The sequence below is a fragment of the Lepidochelys kempii genome, chromosome 1 (assembly GCF_965140285.1).
Source record: "Lepidochelys kempii isolate rLepKem1 chromosome 1, rLepKem1.hap1, whole genome shotgun sequence".
In the NCBI taxonomy this organism is placed as follows: Eukaryota; Metazoa; Chordata; order Testudines; family Cheloniidae; genus Lepidochelys; species Lepidochelys kempii.
Genome location: NC_136380.1, coordinates 324,860,428 through 324,887,013, shown reverse-complemented (window position 1 = coordinate 324,887,013; position 26,586 = coordinate 324,860,428). Strand labels below are relative to the sequence as shown.

The following is a 26,586-nucleotide window of genomic DNA, read 5'->3' as shown; positions in this document are numbered from 1 at the left end:
AAATAGATCTTTTCTTGCATTGAGCTGGTCAGAATTTTTCCACACACAAAAAATGAAAAATGGCCTTTTTTTGTAAATGAAACTTTTTGCAAAGAACAAAACAAAAACTGTTGACATGATTAAAATGTTGTTTTTCTTGACATTAATAGTTTTTTAAATGAAACTCGTTTTTGAAATTACTGAAGTTCTTCACTCACTAAATAAATTGGCTTTCAGTAAAAAACAAAAATCACAGCATACTTCTGGATAAATGAAAAATTTTAATAAAAATATTGATAAAAATTGGTTATAAATTTTGGTTATAAATATGAAAAATTAGTCCATTTCAAACCATGTGAAACAGAAAAAAGATATTACAATTTGTTCCCCTGTTTTTCAACCAGCTCTCATTCTGAGGCTTATTTGCAAATATTTGAAAAAGTGCAGCAGAAGCCAACAGTTACGCTGGCCACAACTTTAAACTCTGCTTCCATACGCTTTCATTTCCTCCAAGAAGAAAAGCCCTTCTAATAAAAGGAAATCAGAAATACCTTAGCTGTCCCAAAGGGGAATCAAGGAAGTTCTCTCTAAGATAGATTTTAACATTATGGGGATGTTTTCCATATTTGGATATGGATTTCATTGCTTGGGCCAGACCCCTCCTGCTTCCATGGTGGTAGTCCAAAGTTCAAAATTACACAGGAGGTTTTCAGACCAGTTTTGGCTGTTTCAGTTGCTGTGTCCACACACCACAATCAGGGATCCAGAAAACTGTTTATTAAGCTGTTTAACAGAATGACTCTAGGTTGGGCAAACATCACCCATTCCCAAAAGACTACTATAAAGTTAGAAAAAACACTTGTGAAATTCAGACAGTTCGATTACTTTGTTTCAGGCTGAATGCACAGTTCTCTAAGGAGATTTAGAGAGCTAGAAGGAAAGCACATCTGTTCATTCTCCTGCCAGTCAACGATACCCTCTCTCTAGATGGTTTTGCAATCACTGCAGTTAACACAGGACGACTAGACTGGAACTCCTTGCTCCAAAATGGTTGACAGCCCTCCCCACCTTCCCACAACCACCATAAAAAGTTGCTGAGCTGAATGTGTTCATATGAACTGCAGTGAGTTGTTATCTGCACAGGAAAGAGTAAGGAGGAGTAAGTAGTCACATAACAGGCATTAGCATTACTGAGAGTAAATAAGTTCCAGAGTAGCAGCCCTGTTAGTCTGTATCCGCAAAAAGAACAGGAGTACTTGTGGCACATTAGAAAGTAACAAATTTATTTGAGCATAAGCTTTCATGGGCTACAGCCCACTTCATCGGATGCATGCAGTGGAAAATACAGTGGGGAGATTTTATATACACAGAGAACATGAAACAATGGGTGTTACCATGCACACTATAACGAGAGCGATCAGTTAAGGCGAGCTATTACCAGCAGGAGAGAGCTCACCGTAACTGACAACTCTCGTTATAGTGTGCATGGTAACACCCATTGTTTCATGTTCTCTGTGTATATAAAATCTCCCCACTGTATTTTCCAGTGCATGCATCCGATGAAGCGGGCTGTAGCCCATGAAAGCTTATGTTCAAATAAATTTGTTAGTTTCTAATGTGCCACAAGTACTCCTGTTCTTTTTGAGAGTGAATAAATCACTCAGCCACTGGTGGGAAAGGAGACTGGTAAGAGTGAAAAGGAAAGTAAGATTGTCTCAGGGTAGGAAATTGTTTTCTTGTAAACACCCGCTGAGAGATGTTTTTTTAAAATGTAGTTTATTTTCGTTAAATCTTAATCATCCAAATTAAAATAAGCATAGACAAAGTACATAAAAGTGGGTTTAATATTTCATGAATATCTTTAGCATTCTCATGGTGCTACTAATGGCGGAGTCTTGCTTATGTGCATTAATTATGTAAAAAATTGCTCAGTGAAATCCTCATGAGATTCTAAGTTATACTGGGCCAGATGGTCGCCCACCCTGCACTCTTTACTCTGCTGCACTAGTTTCCCATATTGCAGACAGCAACATGGAGGACACCGGAGTCTCCATTCAGCCCCAGTTAGTATGTCCACTCCCATGCATGTAGCTGGGAAGCAGACAGCTAGAGCCTTGGTTCCACCATCCCAATGCACCCGTCAGCATCAGCTATAGGTCTAGTGCAGAGGAAAACTAGAAGCAGACTGTGACTTTCCAAGTCACAATTCAGTTCCTGGACTGCTCTTGGCACAGTGCAGTTACGTATGCAAGGCTTATAGCAAAGCCACTCTTGTCCCCAGGCTAAGGTCTTGTCTACACTATAACCATTTGTAAGTATTATGATGCACTGGTGCTACGGAAGAAGGAAACTCTAGCATAGACAGGGGGCAGGCATTTTTACCACCATCTTTTTATGCTACAGCTTCCCCCTTTTCCATCAGAGCAAAAAAATGCTTCCAACTTTCCCTGGTACAAACCCTAAGGCCTGGTCTACATGTAAACATTAGATTGACCTAACCACATTGCTCAGGGTTGTGAAAAATTTCACACTCTGCGTGACGTAGCTAGGCTGAACTAACCCCAGTGCAGACGCGGCTAAGTCAATGGGCTACATTCTTCCACTGACCTTGCTACCAGCTCTTGGAGAACTGGATTAACTACATCAAGAGAAAAATCTCTTCTGCTGATGCTGGAAGTGCCTACACCTTGGCACTGCAGGGGCACAGCTGCAATGCCATAGCTGCTACAGCTATGTTGTAGACCTGGCCTGAACGCTGGGACAGCAAATGCAGTGGCGCTCAGCGAGTGAATGAGTACAAGAATGTAATTGAAATGAGACTTACTTATTGTTTATTGCTCCCCCTTGGTCACAGTCACAAGGCCGACATCCGTCCATGTCATTGCTCAGGCCCCAGTGTTCAGGCTGCAGAACAATAGGCCATTAATGCTGTAATGAGGTGTTGATTTAAAAGCACTCAGTTTGAACTCTATGCACATCCCAATTTTAAAAACAATACAAAAAACGCTGCAAAGCTATTATAAAGCCACTGAGCTGCCCACACAAATAAGAGACCCTGGTCTATCACAGAACAACCACCTCCAGACAGAACCACTATACTCCACCCCATTAACTTGCCTTTACCCTGAGAACAGAGGGTGTGCTTTGCTGCACATCTGAAAGGTTAACAAATCTAAGCTCTGAGGTGCAAAGTGAAGGTGAGAGCCCGTTCCAAAGCTAAGGGTTGCTCCTGGAGAGCACCCTTCCAACAGCTCCCCCACCCTTAATTAATTATGATTGGCATGAAAAGATGGATTTTCATAGGGAGCCAAGTCCCCAACCATTTACAGCTTTGAAAGATAAAGCCAACACCTTGACCTCCCCCCAGAAATTTAACAGCAGCCAGTGCAGATTATAGAGCACTGACAACATGCTCTCAGCATGGATGTGGCATGACTTGTTCCTGTTATTCTGCAGTATGTCCTCAGGAGACAGACTGACATGCTCAGATTTCCCACATAGTTTATGGGCAGATAACAGTAGATAGACATCTATGAAAGCAGACAACGTACCTGAGATGCTAATGTCTTAGAGCCCTGATTCACGTGATATTGTGTCAGTATGCGTTTTTTAATCCCCAGAAAGTGCTCTAGCAGGGGAATTTCAAAGTCTCACTTTTTTGATATAAGAGAAAGAGCAGCACACCACACACTCCTTAGCTATCATAGCCTTGATTGAGGTTTGGGTAATGGGAGTTAGTCTGATGAAAAACAGCAATATGGCTGGGAAGATACTCAGCACCCTGGGCCTGATTTTCACAGCAGGCCTCTCTTTCTGGCTGGGGCAGTTTTGCAATGGTGGTTAATGGGCAGCACAAGTTTTAGATAATCTCAGTGTAAACTGCCTGATTTCAGGCACAGTCAGGCAGCTAGATAGCTGAACATGAACATTTTCTCCCACAATGAACTTCTGGTGCAACACCGTGTCCCTCAAAATGCAAGTCTGGTTTGAAAAACTGACCTTTGAACACTAGTGTTCCAATATTCCTGGCTTGCTCACTCACTTTCTTGCTTATCCTCCAATCCATCGTCACAACACCTGTTCTTTGTCACTTTACATTCAGAAGGGCCCATTTCCACCGATTCTCTCTCCATGCTCTGCTCTCAATTACTCACACAAGTCTGGCACCATCTCACTCTATACTTCTGACATGCCACACTGCCCCTTTCATATTAGTGTATTTTTCTATTACAAATCTATTCTTATTGCAAGGCTACTTACCAGACACTGCTCACAGTGCCTTCCTGTTGCTAGACGTTTACAATAGCAGCTTCCTGTCTCTGAATCACAAGGATTCCCTCCAGGAAGAGTTCCCAAAGGATTACATGCACAAGCTATATTAGGAAATGCAAGTAAATAAATCAGAACACAAGAGTTTATTTATATTTTGCACAGTATTTAATACAAATATTTACAGTAAGACCATCTTTCTTTTCTCAGTGAGCAGTTTTATTGCACATTCCTGTCTGTATTTCTCCCCTAACTCCCTGCCAGATTTCCATAGACTAAGTAAACGACTTAAACTGAAACCAAGAAAGGCTCTGTAGTGTTTCAACTGAGTTTACAGTAAGATCACCTGGGACTTCTGATGGAAATGGGTGGAATCCAAGTCACTTGAAATCTTCAAATCATGTCCTTCCTTCAATAAAAATCAAGGGCTGCACTAGAAGTTCCTCTTCAAGCTCTAACAATTCCAGGAAGAGCTTTGGATCATACATAAAGTAACATTAGTTTATTCCCATTCCATAAATTGTCTACTTACATTGACAACCCAGGGGATTATCTGCACTTAATCCATAGAACCCTTCTTTGCAGAGGTCGCAACGTTCCCCTTCCACAAATAATTTACAGCGGCACTGTCCAGCAATAAGGCCAGCAGAGAAGTCAGTGTAGCGATCACATATTCCACCATTTTGGGAGCCAAGTGGGTCACAGTTACATGCTAAAAAGGAAGCATTGCATACACCTTTATTAACTACAGTAAAAGAAATACACAGTTCTCAGATCTGATTGCTATAGCTCATTAGACACGGCATTGTTTGCATGTGAAGTCACCAAGTGGCGGCCACTTCCCGCTTTTTAAACAAAAAGCAAAGAAGAGAGGCCACACTTACCTCAGGCCTCCATCAGAAGCATAGAACATCTGTTCATGAACAGTCAGTAACTCAAAGGAGAGGAATGGGGCCCAAGAATACAGATGCAGCTGCTTTGGAATTCTTTAACTGAATGCCTTAGTGATCAAAGTATAGACACAATGTGCTTTAACATTCTGAGTGATGACATTGCACTTACGCTCACAAATGTTAGGATCTCGTATCTCTCTCTCTGGATGCTGAAAGTAAAATGGTTTGCATTGTTCACAGTTGTGTCCCATTGTGTTATGCTGGCAGTCATCACACACTCCACCACTGGTATTTCCGGTTGCCATGTATACAGCCATATCAAAATGGCACTGGATAGAGTGTCCATTACAATTGCACTCTACAATACAAGGCAAAAAAGAGCAGCTTTACTAAAGTAATATGTTTTCACTAAAGAAATATTAGTCTTGTAAATAATATCTTTACAGTTCATTTAATGCAACAAAAACCTCATGAACCAACTATGTAAAATTCATCAAACATTAAAAGCAAATAAGAATATAGGATTTAGAATTGGTATTGTATTTAAACATACTTTTACATGCATTACTATGGCGTCCTTCAGCTGGTCTCCACGGTAAGTCATGGTAGAAATCCAAACACAGTTCACAGTTTAACCCTTTGGTATTATGTCTGCACATGCAGTGCCCGTGGACCTATCATTTAAAAGAATAAAAAACAAATATAAAAATATGATATGTTTGGTTAAAGAAAATAAGGAGGGGAAAAAGCCAACACAATACATAGAGTGCATTCAAATTGGAATGTACCTCACCATTTCCCATCTACCTAAAATATAACCAGTGAGCGTTTGGCATACCCTTGCCAACTACCATTGCATCAAAAACACTTAAAGAGGACATAATTATATACAGAAAGGGCCAGACTGTGATTTCCTTGCCTGTGTGAGTAAATGCTCACCCACACAAGGTAGTCTCATTTTCTTCAATGGAATTGCCTGTGTGAATAAATGGTCACCAATGTGAATATGGAGCACACAGTTTAGCCCAAAATGCCCTTAAGTAACCTATTAGGGCAAAATCATTAAATTGTCCATAATCCATTAAAATAGGATTAGCCACATCAGAACATAGGGTCAACTAGTCTAATACCTTTCTCCAGCAGTGCATACAGAAGCTTTAGAGGAAGGGGGCCAAAAGCTCTTCCACACCAAATTGATGTTTATCACAAGCCTGGCTCAAGCATCAATATATACAGAACCGAAATCAGACAAGTTGCTCCTGTGACTGCTGCCATCTTGGATGACCATGGATTGAATTTGGAGGGAACTCCAGAGCTAGAAGAATGTGTCTCTAGAATCTGAGCTGATGAACTGAGCTCTGCAGGTGGGGCTGTAAACAGACCCATAGCTACTGTGGGCTGGGCACAGAGTACATACTGCATGCTGACTGGCAGGCTAGACTCCCACAAACAAGGACAAAACTTCCTCCCAGATGATGAATCTGCCGAAAAGTTTCCCTCGCACTTTGTGTTAACCATGACAATCTCTTCTCCCACACAACTCCACTTCCCAAAACAACAACCCAACAAACCCTGCTTTCAGACTGGCATCTCACCCAATCTCTTCCCCTTCCAGCAGAAGTCCTACCTGCATCCACTTGGAAAAATCATGGTAAAAACTGACAGAAGAAAGGAAAATGCACCTGACCTATTATACAATATTATAACATGAAGGCAGCAGGATTTTCCTCTGCCCTGCTGTTGATCAATTTGTGTGCTGAACTCTGAAAATGGATAGCCCTTGTAGTTTTCTTTTTATACTAGTTAATATAAATGCAGTGCTGTTCTTGTATAATTAAACTATCTCACCCTTTGACCCTGCTATTTGCTTCAATAGAAAGAAGGTCCATAGGTTAGTTCAATGTTGCATAAAAATACATTCCCTTATATCCATTACAATACTGTTCCTTTTATTTTTATCAGGTCTTTCATATAATTAGAAAGAAGAAATTTCAAGATGTTAAAGTAACTTTAAACTACTCTCAGCTCTCGGTGTTTGAACAACAACAAAAATGGTGAACACTGTTTTATTGTTTGGAAATTAAGAAGAAAAATAAAGGGCTAAATTCTGCCACTCTTACTGATATACTTTAGTACTAATGTAATATATCTTCTCAATGTGAGTAAACGGGACAGAATCAGGCTCAAGGCATTTTAACATGGTTTTAAGTGTGAAAAAGTGTGAGCATTTACCATTCCTTCCACCTCTTCATTAAAGCCGTCTACTGGTGCACACTCACTGGCATGGCCATAACAGAAACAGTTCCCACGAACCACCATGTCATAAATTGCATAGTAGTACTTTTCTTTGATTTCCATTCTAGAATCTAAGAGGTTGTCTCCCAACGTATGTAACTTGGTGAAACTGATTCTTAAATTTGTGATTTTTAATAGGTCTGCAAGGAAAAAAGCAAACAAACAGTTGCTTGAATTAGCTACTGAGTTCTATGAACTGAAGGAAACCAAGAAAACTGCAGATCATAAATTATGGGAAACCTCACATATCTCAATATAGAAAATTGCTCTATAATATAATATCTGAGATTGTAAACAAGACTTCATCTTTTTTAAATACAAATTTCCCTCACTGAATCCTCCAGCTACAAATACCAGAGATTAATTGTTTTCTCCCCAATATGATCACTATATATACACTAGATTAATTTAAACAAAACTGGGATTTATTTTGCTGTTGATACATACATCGACAGAATATTAACATTAATGGCACATGCATCAGTGCCACAACAGATGTCTTAGTTTTCAACCACATTTCGGATTTAAAATGTAAAATGGGTCGGGGTTAATATTAAGGAAGTACTGACAAGTGGAGTATGAGCTTCAAAGACTGTGTGCATGTTTGGAAGAACTTGAGATGGAAATTGCAGAAACACTTAGGATACAAATATAATCCTCTTCTTTATATGCCCTCACACCCTTTTAATATAATTAATTGTATTTTGATGGGAAAAACCACCATCTTGATCCTACCAAATAAAAAGTAACTGTTCTCACAGGAAGAGGTCTCGCAGGAAGACAACATTATAGCAATTAATTTGACCTTTGACTCTTTCTGCCTTGATATTATTAAAACCTTGTTTTTCTCCCATGTTTGAAAATACCCTCGGCCTAAGCTAGTAAAAATAGAATTCCTTATAAATTTCTCTTTTTAAACTTTGGTTAAACAGAAAACACTGAATCAATGTAGCAGCCAGCATACAGCCTTCTACTGGAGTTCTTTTCCTTTGCTGTCTCATCCAGGCAGCTTTACACTGTTAGATACTAACTTAAACTAAAGCCAAATCCTGTTGTCCTTATGCAAGTAAAATGCCTAAAGAAGTTTCTTTTTCAAATTGTATGCTTTCATACAGCAGCAGATTTGTATGTTTGCATTCCTTTGTCCCAATAACTGTAAATAATTGATGCATTACTTTTAATGTCTTAGGAGTGAATCCTACAATCAGATCAATGTGGGCAGGCACTCAGTATTGCCAACTCCAACAATCATGAGTCAGACCCACAAAAATCTTTAGCTTAGCTAAAAATATCATGAGATTTAAAAAAATAATCATAAATTTGGGGTTTTATTTATCAGCTTTCTTTGGCGGGGGAGGGGTCACATTTTCAAGCTCTTCTCTGAAACAATGAGGTTTAGAATTCCCCCACACACACCTTTTTGGGAAAAAAAAAAAAAAAAAGGAAGTGGAGATTCTCACATAATCCCATGACACCAGGAGTTGAGCCTTTACGAAAAACATCAACCGTAATGAGACTCATGGTAAAAAACCATGAGTTGGCAACACTGGTTCTTATTCCCATGTGGAGACCCATTAAAGTCAGTGGAGCGGACCCCTGGTTCCTGGTGCAGTTCTGAGGCCGTACTGGGGCTGATTTTTTGCTTGTAAGTTCCCCCCCCCCCCATTTAAAAATACAAGAGTTAGAATGCGAAAGAAAAGTAACTATGTACATACTTTGAATTCTTGGACTATATGGGTCTTCAATTCTAAAAGCTGGATCTAAAGCACGATATATGACCTAAAGAAAAATGAAAAATGAAAGAATCAACCTTAAAATAAGGGATCTCGAAATGTGCAGAGAAAAAGTCTTCATTATATATAAAAATAACCTCCAACCTCTCCCTCAGTTGAAGGTTCAATGTCAGAATATCGGGAATCACAAATGATATCGTCTACTTTCTTCATGGGTCCAGTTGAAACACCAGGAAAGGAGTTCTCACAGTCATATGCAAAGTATCTATATACTTTCCAGGTTTTTCCAAAATCAGATGATCTTTCTATTAGCATTGCAGCTGGGCGGAATGTCTTAACAAAACCAAAAAACAGCAAATGGTTATATACTATTAAATATTATTTGGAATCAATTGTTAGAAGGAGCAACTCGTGTGCCTGAATTTCAAGACTTCTTCTATAGAATGATATTTTTTCTATTTTCGTCCCAATTTTCTTTTTACTACTGCTACTACACACAAAGAAAAGGAGTACTTGTGGCACCTTAGAGACTAACACATTTATTTGAGCATAAACTTTCGTGAGCTACAGCTCATTTTTGGAGACAGATTATGGTAAGGCCTTCATTTGAATCATGCAAATCTAATCAGAGAGTATCTTTGGAATGATGATATTTCTAATTATAGGTACGCAGACATTTAAACATACTCATAATGCAACACACAAACTTAGAATAAAGGATTGTTTACTGTAAGCTACTAAGACTTCAGATTCCTATTTAAAATGAAGGTAAGAGAGAAATACTTGGAGAAAGATGATTATTTTTTAAGGTCAGTGAAAAAAGTGCAGATTCCCCAGTTATTGTAGCTCCCCATTTTATATCCCAGTCAGTCCTGGCTCACAGGAAGATCAAAGAGGCCTCTCATTTCCTGTCAGATGGGGCGGGGCCTAGAACGATGGAGCACAGAGGAGGGAATCCAGTTATACATATTTCCCCTTTCTTATCAAGAGACACATACAGAACAATGGTAATATTTTTCCATTTTTCCGGCCCCACCCCAGAGCCCTCACCCCCCTCCTGCATCCCAACTCCTTGCCTCAACCTGCAGCCTCCTCCCACACTCTGAATCCCTCAACCCCATCCCCCCCAGCCTGGAACCCCCCTCCTACACTCCAAACCCTTCACCCCCAGCCCCACCCCAGAGCCCGCACCCCCAGCTGGAACCATCACCCCCTCCCGCACCCCAACTCTTGGCCCCAGCCCAAAGCCCCCTCCCACACCCTGAACCCCTCATTTCTGGCGCCAGGCCAGAGCCTGGACCCCCATTTAGAGCCCTCACCCCCTCATACACCCCAACCACCTGCCCCAGCCCAGGGAAAGTGAGTGAGGGTGGGGGAGAGCGAGCCACCAAGGGAGGGGGAATGTAGTGAGTGGGGGGGCAGGGCCTCAGGGACGCGGCGGGGCTAGGGTGTTCACTTTTATGCGATTAGAAAGTTGGCAATCCTAATCTGTCTGCATGATCTTTCTTAGTGCTCTAACAATTGTCTTGTTGGTTGAATAGGCAACTGAAACTGGTCTTTTCCCCACTAGATTGAGAAATTCATCCTCAGCCAGTTTTATAAGACTCTGCTCCCAGGATCCATAATGACTTTGCTTTAACCGACTTTGACCAAACTTTGACATGATCTGATACAATCTAATCCTTTCTTTATTTTATATGAATAGTTTTTCTCCTTACCTACCAGCATTTCAAATAACTAAATTAATATATGGTTTAATACATGGCTTGCACGGAGAGGACAATGTCAGCAACAGTTAGTTCATTTGTTTTATATATGTAGGCAAGACCCTCCAAAAGCCAAACACAAAAGTAGGTCTATCAGTTTTAAAATGTATTCCTGCTTAGCTGAAACAAATCATCCACAGTACTAACTTGTGTCCTACAAACTAGAATTTGATAATTTAAGAGTTAAGATTGCTCCAGAGCAAATCCCACCAAAGCAATTACTAAAAATCAATAATGTCATCATTGAAATCAACATTCACATCCATACCAATCTCAAATTTCACGCCTTTCCACCCAAACACTCTCCATAGCCACAACTACATAGCAAACTCACTTCCACTTTGAACACAGGAGCACTCACAATGCATGTATTTAATCCCTCATGATCACACCCAAACACAAACCCTTCACTCTGACCTCACCCAGACAAGACACATCAAACCAATAGGTGTACATGCAGCATTAAATAGGTCTATTGCCCATAAAAAAAGGTACAAGATCAGAGTAAAGTTTTGCATTTGAGTGAGAAGCAGCCTTAATTCAAAATTAACCAAGATTTTTGGTGTAAGGAAATTTGCCAGGCTTTTTAGGAAGTATCTGATGACTATTGGCATGAATAGCCATCAACAATTATATGTATTATTATTCATAATTTGATTTAGCACTTCGGAACCCCAGTATTAGCCTAGAGCCCCATTATTTTAGGCACTGTAAAAAAACAGAACAAAAAGACAGTGCCTTCCCAAAGATCTTATAATCTAAGGATCCTTACTGGTTTTCGACTGGAATGCCCAGTCGAAAAGGGAACCTGGTGGCTCTGGCTGGCACCGCTGACCATGTGTTAAGAGTCCAGTCGGCAGCCCCTAGGCTTATGGGTGGCCAGGGAGGCTCTGCACGCTGCCCCCAACCTGAGTGCCGGCTCCACAGCTCCCATTGGCCAGGAACTCCGACCAATGGAAGCTGTGGGGGTGGTGCCTGTGGGTGTGAGGACAGCACGCAGAGCCTCCCCGGCTGTCCATGAGCCTAGGGGCCGCAGGGACCTGGTGGCTGCTTCCTGAGAACTGTGGTAAGCGCCGCTGGGACCCTGTACCCCAAATCTCCTCACACACCCCAACCCCTTACCCCAGCCCAGAGTCCCCTCCCGCACCCAAACTCAATCACAGAGCCTGCACCTCCACCCCAAGACCCCTCCCCAGCCCTGAGCCCCCTCTTGCACCCCAAACGCCTCATTCCGCCCCATCCCAGAGCCCACATCCCCAGCCAGAGACCTCCCCTTCACCGCAAATCCCTCATCCCCAGCCCCATCCCAGAGCCCACCACCCATCGAGCACTCCAAACCCCTAGGCCCCAGACCAGAGCCCCCTCCCACACCCTAACCCCCGCCCCAGCCTGGTGAAAGTGAGTGAGGGTGGGGAAGAATGAGCAATGGAGGGAGGGGAGATAAAGCGAGTGGGGGTGGGGCGTCGGGGAAAGGGTGTTCAGTTTTGTGTGATTATAAAGTTGGCAACCCCTACTACTATGCCTTTCACATAGCCCTGCAACCCCTTGCATTGCTGCACTCTTCCTCCTGCCACTCTCAGTCCTGTCCCTTGCTCCACAATTCTCTGTACATAGACTAATTTTCCCCAGGCTCACTCCCCTTAAGCAATCCTGTTCCCACATGTCCCAATCCAGTCCTCCTTAACAAATCTCTCCTTCCATCTTTCACCATGACCCTATACTGCCTTACCACATTCAGTTTTTAAATCCTAATACACACAGACATTTATACATACAGTGTTTGGAAGCTGAGTTTGGTAAGGAAATATGGGAGCTTGGTGGGGTGCCACCTTGTGGGAGAGTAACTTGTGATGGGTCATGGTGGAAGCAGAGGTGTGTGTTTGAGATGTAGCCCAGGGATATTATAGAGTATTCAGTTGTCCTAGAAAGTTAGCATGTAAAATTTAGAGATTAAATTCAGCTATGGAGTCACTACTAATGCCTTCATAATAAAATGTACTTTGAGACACATGGTACATAATCTGTCTCTCCAGGACATCTGTTTGAAAGGAAACAAAGGCACAGATGTCCTCTTGGACACATTTTCATTTGCCAAGTGAAAATGATTGCTTACAAAACAAAACAAAAAACTTGCAGCTATGTCGATTTTGATAATGATCTTGTAAAATACAAAACGCACAAAGAACAAACAGATAACCCAAAGCACAGTTTTTGCACACTTCCATAATCTTGAAGTCTAAAATGATGGTAAGACCCCACAGTTCCATTTTTGCTACAAAAACCCAAATATAAAATGCAAGTGATCAACAGAAGAGCGCTTCAATCTCCTTCTATTTTATGAGTTTTGGATTTATTCAAAGCAGAAACTTATCTGTTTATACAAAGATCGTCAATTAAAAATTTGACACCAACAGGCTTATGAAGTCCATCTCCCCTGCATTCCAATATTAACAGCATTTTTAATGCATTTATTAAAGCCTGTGTCTTCAAAACTGGAACATTATATATATCCATCTATCTTAGTCTAAATAACCAGTTAAGCCCACAACTGCCCTCCATGACAGATGTTAGATTACACAGTGCTCCAGTTTGTGATTTGTGAGAATGCTATGGATTCTTTACCTTGAAGGTCATAATGAGATGAGTGAAATGGAATTCAGCTTCCAGATCCAGCTGGAGAGTTACATTTTCCAAACCTAAAGGCAGAAAAAGGAAATTCTACAGTAAACAGGAACATTTCTCAGCAATAACTTCATCATTTTCCTAAGAGACCCTCATTCTGGTAGCATAAGGATCTTTTTCTTGACTTTGGCTGTTATGTTGTGACAGAACAATGTATGGATTAGCACTACAATAAACGTTAGGGAATTGCGGTGAAGACACAGTGTTTGCAAACTTCCTAAACATCACATTACATGGGATTGCCAATTGGAGATATTATTTCTTATACAGTGCTGAATCTGTATTTAGTCTGTATGACATTTAGCATATTTCACTTTACCCCAGTAGTTGAGGTATTTCCAGTATCATTATCCTGTTTTACAGATTTTACATTTTACAATACCCCATTACTCAGGCATGGGGAGGTTAAGTGATTCACACACAAGATCACACACAATGCAGAACTAGTCTGGTATCCAACCTTCTGCAGAGGCCTCTATTGGATGCTTTAGAAGAAAGTGAAAAACTCTACAGTCCACTAAGGATGAAATCCTGGCCCTCACTTCGCTCTGCATGAGCGAAAGGCCTGACGTGCAATGGAAATGAACCATAATGCTTTCTGCTAGGAGCTGGACTGCTGAGCTCTCATGCAGAGGGATTCTGGAATTCTGCAAATGGCTCTCTGCCTAGGAACACGGGTGTTTGGGGCAGCCTAGTGATCAGGCGAGGGCCTGAATTAACTGGACTAGTACCAACAAACTTCCCTAAGCCCCATGTAGGTCCCCTGCCCAAAGCCTATTTAATTCTAGTTTTACAGACGAGGATATTGATTTCACTTCTAGCCAGTTACGCAATGCTGCATAACAGAAGGAGCTGGGGCATTCTTTCCTGTCCCCTGTGTCAATCAGCATACACCCAAAGCATGAGACTGGATTACCCTTATCTTGGTTTGTATAACAGAACTAAAGTTGCTAGACAGAGGCAGATACAAACAGATAGCCGGGGGACTGGAGGTGGCCTCCCTTATAATGCCCTGATGAGAAGCCCTGCCCCCTCCCTCAGCTGCTGATAAGATTCAGGGTGATGGAATTCATACCATAGTGGTGATGCTGGACACTGGCTGAGGGCTCCAGTTCTAGTATCAGCCTCTGGCAGTGGGTCTCTCCAGTTGTAAGACACACACACACCTGCCCCCAACCTCTGCTTGTTGGATGGGAGCTTTTTCCTCTCTCTTCTTTGACCTTGACCTCAGAGCCTCCTGGCTATCCCAAGGAAGTGAAGGTGTCTTTGCTACTCTGCCCCAGCCTATTTCCCAAATCCTCCTCAGCCATGTATATCCCCCATACCTGCCTCTGATGTGGCACATAGTTTTCTGAGTGGTACAGTAGAACCTCAGTGTTACCAACACCTCGGGAATGAAGGTTGTTTGTAACTCTGAATAAAATGTTATGGTTGTTCTTTTAGAAGTTTACAACTGAACACTGACTTAATACAGCTTTGAAACTTTACTACGCAGAAGAAAAATGCTGCTTTTAACTATCTCAAATTTAAATGAAACAGCACAAAAACAATTTCCCCACCTTGTCAATTTTTTTTAAACTTTCCCTTTATATTTTTAGTAGTTTAACACAATACTGAACTGTATTTGCTTTTTTTTCTTTTATCTCTGCTGCTGCCTGAGTGCATACTTCTGGTTCCAAATGAGACGTGTAATTGACTGATCAGTTCGTAACTCTGAGGTTCTACTGTATCATGAAACTGCCATACACCTGCCGCCTACAACTTCCTGAATATCAGCAATGAAACCCAGCAGATTCTTGCTAATTTCACTCAGCAGCTGCTTGGAGAAACTTATGGGCAGAAACAGAGGCATAGGAGCCCTTTTGTCTACACAGTCAGAGATTGCACTGCAGGGGTTCACAGTTGAAAGATTATTTTTATAACTGTAAGGGATAGAAGCCTACAACTGTTTTTCAAATGAAAGGTTAAATGTTACAGAAATTGACTTTTCAGGTCCCCTCACTCATTAATGAAAGCTTTCCAACTTACCAGCAGCAAGAGAGATTTTTCAAGTTGTATAACTATAAATGATCAAAATTTTAGGACTGTATACTGAAGGAAGATAACACAACCAGTTATTTGATGCATGTGAAAAGATCTCTTGAAACAGCTGGAAACTCATTACATTCTAGTTTGTAGCATAAAAACAAATAAGATGATTTAAAGGGGTGTGGGGAGGGGAGGAGAGGAAGACAAGTAGAATAACCCAAAGAAATATGGTGCTTTCCAACTTTTAAACAGCTATAATTTTGTGTGGGGAACACATAGAAATACAACGATCCTTGCTGCTTTATGCCTACATGGAGAAAGAAAGAATCATTTGTTGTTTATTTTTGAGGGACATTTGCGTGACCTTATAAGCTAAAACTTTTCTGTTGGTAGGTTGCCAAGTCTATTGCAAAAAACATGAGTTATCTGGAATGCTAAACTAGAAACAGTGGAGACAGATAGCTAGCTGGATTAATCTCACTTGTTAAAAAAGGACATCAAGTAAACTTCTTTTTAGTGGGCTAATAAAGCGTTTTTCAAAACATCACAGTGTTCGTTAAGTTACAATAAGAGCCTTTGCCAACATATTTGCCAAATACTGTGCCTTCCATACTCTTTTTTTTTTTTTTTTTAAAAAGGTTATCTTAGGAGCTTTAGGAAATTCTTAGGAGCTTGAGGAAATTCAGGCAGGCTGGGAGCACAGCTGTAAAAGTAAAAAGGAGTGGCTTACTCCGGAAATAAATTTTAGAGGGGGAAAAAACCCCACAAAACTAATGTGTGTGGTTTTTATTTGCTTTGATTTGCTTGCTTTGTTCATTTATATTGTTTGGCAGATGAATACATAGCCTGAGTAGAGAAGTGAGGTGATAGTGAATAATGAGAGAGTGGCCCTGATTCTTCACTCCTCCTGAAGGGCAGAGCCAAAGTGGCTTTAAGCTGTAGGAGTCCTATCCAGTCTGTGGCATAAACTGGACCAGCCTCAGGGTACTTGGGTGACAATGGCTTGAGCACTGTGCACTCTAGCCACACCTCCTCCCTCCACTGACAGGCATGCTATGCCAGAGGCTGGGAGGAACAACAGTGTACAGCTGTTCTGCACTGGGATGCTTCTTGGGGGCTGTTTCCTCCCTCTTTGCTCACTCCACTAAGCACAAGAGATTTGGGCACAATATACAAAATCTCTATATATTTTTAAAAAACCTTAATAAGAGATTCCTTAAAGCTTATATTATACTTTTTTCCAGCACTCCTAAAGTTCATAAGACTGTTTATAATAAAACACCACTCGAGTATAAATCAAAGAATCTAGCTTTACCAAGGGATCTGTGCTTAACACACTAATGCTCCATGCAGCACTAACAACCCTTCAAATAACAACAAAACACACAAGAACCTTTAAATCAATCAAGGGTGACCAATTCTGTTCACTAGAAAAGATCCTCAGATGAACTACATACCATTTTCTGACTGCCACCACAGCTTGAGACGGTTTGGTGCAAATGTTGTGACCACATTTTCAATAAGATGGCTATCAGAGTTGAGAGTCTCGTGGAAGGGGACCAGGGAATTGCAGGAGAAACATTTTTTGTCCTCCTGAAATAATAAGACAATTAACTTATTAGTCTTAGCGTTGGTTATTGTATCAAAAAAGGAATAGTTGTTCCCTGGAGATAAACTTATTTTGCATTAGGGTTACGTCTAGCTCTTCGTGCCTTCGGTGGAGTGAATCAAAAAGATTTGGTTTTTTTACTTTAAAAATGAAAGAAAGCATAATTTACTCTTAAATTAATGTAAATTGAAGGCCAAAGGGAAAAATATGACAGGAATTCAATAAGCTTTAGTTTTATTGGAAGTATGTTTTACTTAAAACTAATTCCAGGGACTAATTACTCTCTAGCACAATTCAAAAGTAAATATTAATGTTTACAGAAAACTATTAATCTGATTTATGCTGAAACATAGAACCAGAAAACAACAAGTTCAAATGCTCTGTGAAGTAGTGTTTGCTTCTCCAAGTTACAGATATCCTGGACAAAGCCCTGTGCAGCTCAAAGTCCCCTGTAAAGCTTTAGTGTAGGTCCTATTTACTAGGGTGGAATTTCACCACTGAGTCCAAATTTTCAAGCATATATTTAGGTTGAGCACACACATGGTTATGAGCACAAATGCAACCCTAACTTGTGCATGCAGCCCCAAGTTGCACCTGTTTGAAATCATGGGCCTCAGTGACTAACCCTCCTCCACAGAACAAGCGCAACATAACAGCTGTCATTATCTATTCATTCGTATTGTAAAGGTGCCTAATATGCCAGAGCCACTTGTGATAGGCACTGCACAGATATAACGAAGAGACAGTCCCTGCCCAAAGGAATTTACATCTAAATGTAAGACGACAGACAATAGGTGGATATGACAGACCAACAGGGGGAGCTTGAGATAACGGTAAAACAGCTTGAATACACAGCTGGTCACAGTGCAGGAGCCACTAACTATTGTCAAGTGTTATGTGGGCATCATGGCTCGGATGGGTTTTACAGAGAGATTCAAAAGAGGACAATGTGGTGGTATTGGGGATTTTTTACTGGGCGCTCCTTCCAAGCAAGCATAAGGGCAAGCATGGTAAAAAGCAGAATGGGGCATGTCCAAACACTGGACAAATAGGCAGTTAAGGATGGCCTTGTTGGCAGCGTGGAGGCTACATTCACATTCACTCAGCCCTTAGTAAAACAGCACCTCAGCAGTCAAGGATCTGAGCATTAGAGATGTTGCTACAGTATACAGTAAGTGATGCTGTTTCACACAGTTCAGTGCCATTTATGGCGCCCTTTTCCTGGTAGTCCCCAGTCACAGAGTTCATACTCCACAAGCCCTCGGTCATTCCTGCCATGAGCAAACAAATCAAGACAAGTCTCTGTGGTCTGTGTATCCTCCCAATTCGTTATGCATGTCCCTATCATTTTCCCATACAGTCAGATTATTTGGGCTAATCTATATGAGCACTCCCAAACCAGCCAGAATAGGGGTCCCAAATATAGACCCAATCCTCCTGCCAGTGAAATCAGGGTCAAAGATGTCTATTATTTAAATTGGAGCAGGACAGTTCCCTAAGGGTTCACTCTCACAGACTTCTGAGCATCCGCAAATCCTATTTTTGCCAGAGAGAGGTGGCAAATTTCAGAATCCCCTTTCTAACCATGTCTTTTCTGCCATACTCTGCACCTTTGAGGGGGAGGCGGGGAGCAACAAAAGCAACCAAGGATACAATGCTGACTCAGAATATTTAATTGCAAGAATAAAAATAAGGGAACACTTGAAATCTTGCAAGTTATGTCAGAAATTTTACTATAGCCATAGTGGGGCCCAATCCTGCAAAGTGCTGAGCACACTATCATACTAAACGAGCTGACACAACACGTTTGTTCAAGTATACTATGAAGCAATATATTTTGGGCCAAATTCTACGGTCCTGAATGGAACAAGACTCCCATTGCTTTCAGACGGAGTTTTGCTCCACTTAGAACAATAGAATTTGGGCTAGTGTTTTTGACATTGTAAACTCAGGTTGAGATTATTTATCTACTTTCAAATGTAATATAGCTCCATTTATACTGACTGGTTTTTTTACATGTATCCATAGTCCCTTCTGTCTTGGAAACCTGGAATTTGCTAAACTATTTTTCACATAAAGTCATATTTTCTATTTAAAGAGGGGAACTAGAGAAGCAAGGACAACTTTGTTTTCCTTGATGACACATACAGATTTAACTACCCTCCCTCATGCCAAATGCCAGAATTTAAACTATAAATGTAATTACAGACCGACTTTGATTCAGGAAGTGGTCTAGACGGCTCTGTACAAGCCTGAAAAAGTATGAATTGAACTCCCTGTACCACATTATTACTTAACTTATCAAGTTAAATTGGGTTTAAACGTATAAGTACATTAGGGTGCAAATAGCTAGACATGCTATTTATACTGCCTCTATATCACAGAATTCGAGAAATCTAGGGCTGGAGGGGACCTTGAGAGGTCATCTAGCCCATCCCCCTACAATGAGGCAGAACAAATATTTGTCTAACCTGTTCTTAAGGGGATTCCACAACCTCCCTTGGAAACCTATTCCCATACTGTACTATCCTTACTGTTAGAAAGTTTTTCCTAATATCTAACCTAGATTTCCTGTGCTGCAGATTAAGCCCATTACTTCTTGGCCTACTTTCAGTGGACATGGAGAACACTTGATTGATCACTCTCCTCTTAACAGCTCTTAACATATTTAAAGACTTATCGGGTCCTCCTTTACCTCCTCCCCAATCTTCTTTACTCAAGACTAAACATGACCATTTTTTAAAACCTCTCCTCATAGATCAGGTTTTCTAAGCCTTTTATCAATCTCCTTTGGATTCTTTCCAAGTTGTCCACATCTTTCTTGAAGTGTGGCACCCAAAATTGGACACAGTACTCTAGATGGGATCTCACCAGTGCCAGGTAGAGCAGAACAAGACCTGCTGTGTCTTATGTATGACATATACCCCAGAATGACATTAGCCTTTTTCGCAACTGCATCCCATTCTTAACTCACATTTAATATATGATCCATTATAACCCCCAATCCTTTTCCGCAATATGACTGCCAGCGGTGGCACTAGGCCTAAACAGACTAACCAATTGCTTAGGGCCCCAAGCAACTCAAGGGCCCCCGATTTAGTATAACACCCAATATATTGTTCATCTTATTTAGTGTTTTGTTGGGTGGGTGGGAGGAGTTAGTATTTTTAATACTAAATAATGCAGTTACCATTGGCCAGATTGCATATAAGAACATTTTCTGTTTAGAAGTATAGTAGTTCAGGTTAATTTAATCTGACTAGCACAAAAGACTCATCACTGTTAGAGGCAGGAGGGATCCTGCTCCCAGCCCCTGCAGGATTGTTCCATACAGAATTGTCCTAGCTTTGGCCAGTCTAGTTTCAAATGTCACATGTGATGAAGCATCTCCCAAGAGGGCTGGGTGACACTCAGGGCTTTCACGGCCATGCTGGGTGCTCACTCTTTTACAGAGCTGAGGGGGGAGGAAGGCTCCGATTCTGGATCAGGGCTGAGGGGAACAGGGGAATGGGAGGTGCCAGTGGCTAGCACTGGGCGCAGAGCCCCAGCAGTGGGATGGGGGTGGAGGGGTGGTGTTGGCCCCCCTCAGCACAGCATTCCCAGGCAGGTACCGCCTCTGCCCCTGCGCTCCCGCCCAACTCCCCCGCTCCTTTCCTGGGAGAAGGTGCTTCCTTCAGCCAGACAACCCCGGGCAGGAAACGCAGGACGGATGCAACTGTGCAAACAAAGCTGAGCCCCAGGGATGCACTCGGCTTCCTCTCCGCCCCTCCCCAGCGCCAGCTGTTTGTGCAGCCGTCAGCCCCTTCCCCCCACCGGGCCCTTACCTGGAGGTGGCTCACGATGCAGTAGGGCTCGGGCCGGCGGAGCCCGCACGTGGAGCTGGCTGACAGCTGCGAGGCGCGGCCGATCAGCAGGTCGCCGGTGGCCGGGTAGCAGCTGCCCTCGGCGCACCCGGAGCTGTACTCGGGCTCCTGAGCCAGGGCGGCGGCCCACAGCCCTGCACGGGGGAAGGCAGAGCGGGTGAGGCGGGCAGCGAGGCCGGGCGGGGGCAGCAGGTCCCGGGCGCAGGGAGCGCTCGCGGCACTGGGGGGGGCGGACACCCTGGGGCAGAGCTACCGGGCGGGGGGTTCCCATGCGATGGGGGGGGGGCAGAGGAGACCTCCCCCGGGGGGGCTCAGCGCACCCCCCAGGTGAGCGCGCCTGCACCGCTCCAGGATCCCACAGCCCCAGCTGTCTGCGCGGGAGGCAACGCTGGTCCTAACCTGGCCGCGCTGCCTGGCCCGGAGCAGCTGCAGGGACGTGCCCATGCGGGGCCACGGGCAGCTGGCGGCGGCTGGGGGAGTCACTTGCCAGCCGTAGCAAGCTGGGCTCTGGGCGACCCAGCCCAGCTACCGAGACCCTCGGATCCCAGCCCGCGGCTGGGGGTGAGCGCGGCGGGACGATCTGACAACGCTGCCCCCGCTACTGCCCTGGGGCCGGGGGGGGCAAGCCGGGGGGGGGCACAAGGCAAACAGGGGCCTCGCGAATTACCTAGGAGAGCGCCAAGGTACGTCTGCAGGCAGCCCATCTCCCCACGCGCGCCGGGAAGGGAGGGAGGGAGGGAGGCAGGAGAAAGCGCTTCGCCCTATGTGCCCGCAAAGGAGGCGACGGGCTCCGAGGGAGACGGTCCCAGGCTGGGTGGCGGCCAACAGGAAAGCAGCGCCCGGCTCCTCCAGCCCCGAGTCCAGCACTGCCCGGAGAGAAGAAACTTTCAGGCGGAGAGGCACTGGGAGGCGCCTTCACGCAGGCGCGGGAGGGGGGTGGGGGCTGCGGCCCCAGACCCAGGAGAGGAGCTGGTGCTGCTGCCGCGGGTTCCACGGCCGCTCCAGTCCTCGCCTTTGTTTCTGCCCGCAACGCCAAATCGTGCTAGTTGTTTACAGAGTGCATAGTTCCTCCGGGCTCTTGCCAATGTTTGCAGCGCTGCGCTTAGCCATGCGCCTCAGCGGGGCCACGTCTGCGCTGGGGAAATGCAGCACGTTAGGCACCCTGTTCGCTCACCCGCCTTAACTAACATGGTTAAAGGCAACTTAGCACCTAGTGTAGACAGGGTCACGGTGCGTTCCACCGTGTGCTAGTGGATCATAGTTAACTCTTCGGCTAACACGGTTTTAAACATAACTGCCTTGGTCGTCACAAAGGGCAATAAGCTCATTCAGCCAACGTTTTCTGTCATGATCCATAGTCCCAAGGTAATCATGACCTTGGGGGCTACAGAGACCCACTGCTATGGGCTGCTGGTGGAGGTGTGGCCTGGCAGCTGGATGGGGCCTGTGTGGTTATATAGAGAGAGAGCTCAGTGGTTTGAGCATTAGCCTGCTAAACCCAGGGTTGTGAGCTCAATCCTTAAGGGGGCCATTTAGGGATCTGGGGCAAAAATTGGGGTTTGGCCCTGCTTTGAGCAGGGGGTTGGACTAGATAACCTCCTGAGGTCTCTTCCAACCCTGATATTCTATGATTCTAGGAACCCACTTCTCCCTTTGTGCCACTCCCTCCCTGCAACAAGCCCCTTTTGCATCTGTGCAATCTCATCCTTGCCACTACGCCTCCTCCACCTCTTGGCACATCCCTTAAATCAGAACTTTTTATAGGGAACCGGTTGTTAAGATTTTGGCAGCTCATCACTGGTCAAAGCTAAGTGTAACAAAGAAAAACAAACAATATAAATGGTGAAAGTTAGAAGTTTTCAGTTTCAATAATGTAAGGCATTATTAGTAACACAGGAAAAGAATTTTTAAATACAATTTTTAACCCAGAAGTAAAACTTTAAAGGATAAAACAAGATGAACTGTATAGACTGTTTCATTCTGTGAGCTGTGTGTGTCTGCTCACACACACATGAGCAACCAGTGGGGACTTAAGGTCCTCCTCCCTACAAACAGAGCTATATAAAGGGGTCTAGTTATTACACAGTTGTCCCTCAACCCGGTTACAAGATGATTCCATTTTAGTCCTGTCCACTCTGCAACTCTGGCTATGATTTTGTAACCAGTTGCAAGTAACTCAGTTTGCTTTATGTCTATACAGCAGCTTTTCTGTCATCACAGCTGTGTGTTTGCATTCATTCATTCATTCATTCATTCATTGCAGCCATTCGTGATTATCTTCAAAAACTCACAGAAGATGGGAGAGATTCCAGAGGACTGGAAGAGGGCAAATACAGTGCCAATCTATAAAAAGGGGAATAAAGATAAGATGACCCAGGGAATTACAGATCTAGGCACCTTAAGTTTAGTACCCAGAAAGATAATGGAGCAAATAATTAAGCTATCAATTTGCAAACACCCAGAAAATAATAAGTAACAGTTAACATAGATTTGTCAAGAACGAATCTTGTCAAACCAACCGAATAGCTTTCTTTGACAGGGTAACAAGTCTTGTGGTTGGGTGGAAGTTATAAATGTGGTATAGCTTGACTTTAGTAAGGCTTTTGATACTGTCTCACGTGACCTTCTCATAAACACATTAGGGAAATATAACCTAGATTGGGGTCTCAAAGACATGGCCCGCGGGGTTATTGTCTGTGGCCTGCCAGCTCCCTGCTGCTCCACAGCTTTTACCTGGAGTGGCTCCGTCCCGGCACGCACTGGGGGCAGGGCAGACTCCCTGCCTGCCTGCCTGCCTGTTCTGCCTCCGTGCCGCTCTGGAAAGTGGCCGGGACCTGGCGGGGGGGTGGGGGGGGAACACACAGGGGTCTGTGTGTTGCCCTGGTCACTCCTCCAGGTACCTCCCCCGAAGCTCTCATTGGCCTCAGTTCCCCGTTCCCAGCCAATGGGAGCTTCAGGGGAGGTACCTGGAGGAGCGGCCAGGGCAACACACAGACCCCTATGCCCCCTCCGCCCCCGCAGTCCTGACCGTTTCCTGGAGTGGCACGGGGTCAGGACAGCAGGGAGCCTGTCCTGCCCCCAGTGCGTGCTGGGCCGGACCAGCCCCCCAAACCCCTCCTGCAGCCAAACCCCCTGCCCTGAGCCCCCTGCTGCACCCCACACCCCTTCTGCATCCCAACCCCCTGCCGAGCCACCTGCCACACCCTGTATCCTGCCCCACCCTGTTCCCCAACCCCCTGCCCTGAGCCCCCGATGCACCCCGCACCCCTCCTGCACTCCCTGGGGACAGGGAGGGGGCAGAGTTGGGGTGGGGTGGGGATTTCAGGGAAGGGGTTGGAATGGGGGCAGGGAAGGGGTGGGAAGAGGTGGGGCAGGGGTGGGGCCTCACAGAAGGGGTAGAGTGGGGGCAGGGGGTGCGGCAGCGGGGGGGGGGGGTTGCTCAGCAGTGTGGCCCTCGGGCCAATGTACTAGTCCTCATGTGGCCCTCGTGGTCATTTGAGTTTGAGACCCCTGACCTAGATGGAGCTACTATAACAGGGGTGGGCAAACTTTTTGGCCCAAGGGCCACTTCAGGGAATAGAAATTGAGGTTGGGGTACAGGAGGGGATGCGGGCTCTGGGGTGGGGCTGGGGATGAGGAGTTTGGGGTTTAGGATGGTGCTCTGGGCTGGGACTGGGGGTTTGGAGGGCAGGAGGGGGATCAGGGCTGGGGTAGGGGTGCGGGAAGGGGTGCAGGGTCCGGCTGGGGGTGCAGGCTCTGGGGTGGGGTTGGGGATGAGAGGTTTGGGTTGCAGGAGGATGCTCCGGGCTCGGATCGAGGGGTTTGGAGAGCAGAAGGGGGATCAGGGCTGGGGTAGGGGGTTGGGGCATGGAGAGAGGCTCTGGGGGTGCAGGGTCTGAGCAGTGTTTACCTCAAGAGGCTCCCAGAAGTATTGGCATGTCTCTTCTCTGGCTCCTACGCGGAGGTGTGGCCAGGCAGCTCTGCACGCTGCCCCATCTGCAGGCACCACCCCTGCAGCTCTGATTGGAGCACCGGAGGGAGCCATTGGAGCGCGTAGGAGCAGAAGCAGGGCCATACTGTAGTTCTGGGAGCCGTGTGGTGCAGGTCCTGACCCTGCTCCTCATCTCGAGCACTGAGTCGCTGGTGTGGCCCAGGGGCTGGCTTAAAACATGGCTCATGGGCCGGATCCGGCCTGCAAATTGTAGTTTGCTCACCCCTGTATTATAATGTGGATGGATAACTCGTTGGAAAACTGTTTCTGGACAGTAGTTATCAGTTGAAAGTCAAGCTGGAAGGGCATATTGAGAGGGGTCCAACAGAGATCTGTCGTGGGTCCAGTTCTGTTCAATATCTTCATACATTGTTTAGATAAAGGCATAGAGAGTAAGGTTGTAAAGTTTGCAGATGATACCAAGCTGGGAGAGGTTGCAAGTGCTTTGGAGGATAGGATTAAAATTCAAAATGATCTGGACAAACTGGAGAAAATGGTCTGAAGTAAATAGGATGAAATTCAATAAGGACAAATGAAAGTACTCCACTTCAGAAGGAACAATCAGTTGCACACATACAAAATGGGAAATGACTGCCTAGGAAGGAGTATTGCGGGAAAGAGATCTGGGTGTTATAGTGGATCACAAGCTAAATATGAGTCTACAATGTAGTACTGTTACAAAAAAAGCAAACATAATTCTGGGATGTATTAGCAGGAGTGTTGTAAGCAAGACACAAGAAATAATTCTTCCACTTTACTTTGCGCTGATAAGGATCAGCTGGAGAATTGTGTCCAGTTCTAAATGTCACATTTCAGGAAAGATGTGGACAAATTGAAGAAAGCCCAGAGGTGAGCAACAAAAATGATTAAATGACTAGAAAACATGATCTTTGAGGAAAGATTGAAAATATTGAGTTTGTTTAGTCTGTAGAAGCGAAGACTAAGGGAGGGGATATGATAACAGCTTTCAAGTACTTGAAAGGTTGTTACAAGGAGGGTGAAAAATTGGTCTCATTAACTTCTGGTAATAGGACAAGAAGCTATGGGCTTAAATTGTAGCAAAGGTGGCTTAAGTTGGACATTAGGAAAAGCTTCCTAACGGCCAGGGTAGTTAAGCACTGGAACAAATTTCCTAGGAAGCTTATGGAATCTCCATCATTGGAGGTTTTTAAGAACAGGTTATAGAAACACCTGTCAGGAATGGTCTAGTTATTATGTATTATCTGTCTCGAGTACAGATGATTGGACTAGATGACCAGTTGAGGTCCCTTCCTATCCTACACTTCTATGATGCTGCTTAACCATTACTTGAGTATATTCTGGGAAAGCATCTGTAACATTTTGGATTGGAATCCAGACCAGCTGGAGATTCTGTCACCTCCTGCCCTGTAACCTTGGGTGCCTTAAAATGCTCTACAGCTGTGGCTCACAGCCCAGCCCCCAAAAGCATGCAGACAAGCATGCAGTTCCCTGAGCCC

General features: G+C 44.2%; 1 protein-coding gene across 2 annotated transcripts in view; it reads right to left on the bottom strand.

Annotated features, from left to right (window-relative positions):
• LAMB1 (laminin subunit beta 1) overlaps window positions 1-23,930 on the bottom strand; it is a 74,729-nt gene extending 50,799 nt beyond the window's left edge. Inside the window, exons 1-14 of one of the 2 annotated variants that reach the window (XM_073328440.2) lie at window positions 23,851-23,930; window positions 23,409-23,460; window positions 21,785-21,983; window positions 21,079-21,251; window positions 17,103-17,238; window positions 13,558-13,631; window positions 9,314-9,502; window positions 9,152-9,215; window positions 7,374-7,576; window positions 5,695-5,815; window positions 5,311-5,499; window positions 4,781-4,960; window positions 4,240-4,352; window positions 2,804-2,883 (exon numbers count right to left, since the gene is read on the bottom strand). In XM_073328440.2, the coding sequence (XP_073184541.1) occupies window positions 2,804-2,883; window positions 4,240-4,352; window positions 4,781-4,960; window positions 5,311-5,499; window positions 5,695-5,815; window positions 7,374-7,576; window positions 9,152-9,215; window positions 9,314-9,502; window positions 13,558-13,631; window positions 17,103-17,238; window positions 21,079-21,251; window positions 21,785-21,821 (1,559 nt within the window). In that variant the 5' untranslated portion in view covers window positions 21,822-21,983; window positions 23,409-23,460; window positions 23,851-23,930. Of the gene's footprint in view, window positions 1-2,803; window positions 2,884-4,239; window positions 4,353-4,780; window positions 4,961-5,310; window positions 5,500-5,694; window positions 5,816-7,373; window positions 7,577-9,151; window positions 9,218-9,313; window positions 9,503-13,557; window positions 13,632-17,102; window positions 17,239-21,078; window positions 21,252-21,784; window positions 21,984-23,408; window positions 23,461-23,850 lie in introns of those variants that run through there. The other variant, XM_073328441.2, reaches the window with a different exon arrangement.
• Window positions 23,931-26,586: the final 2,656 nt, after the last annotated feature.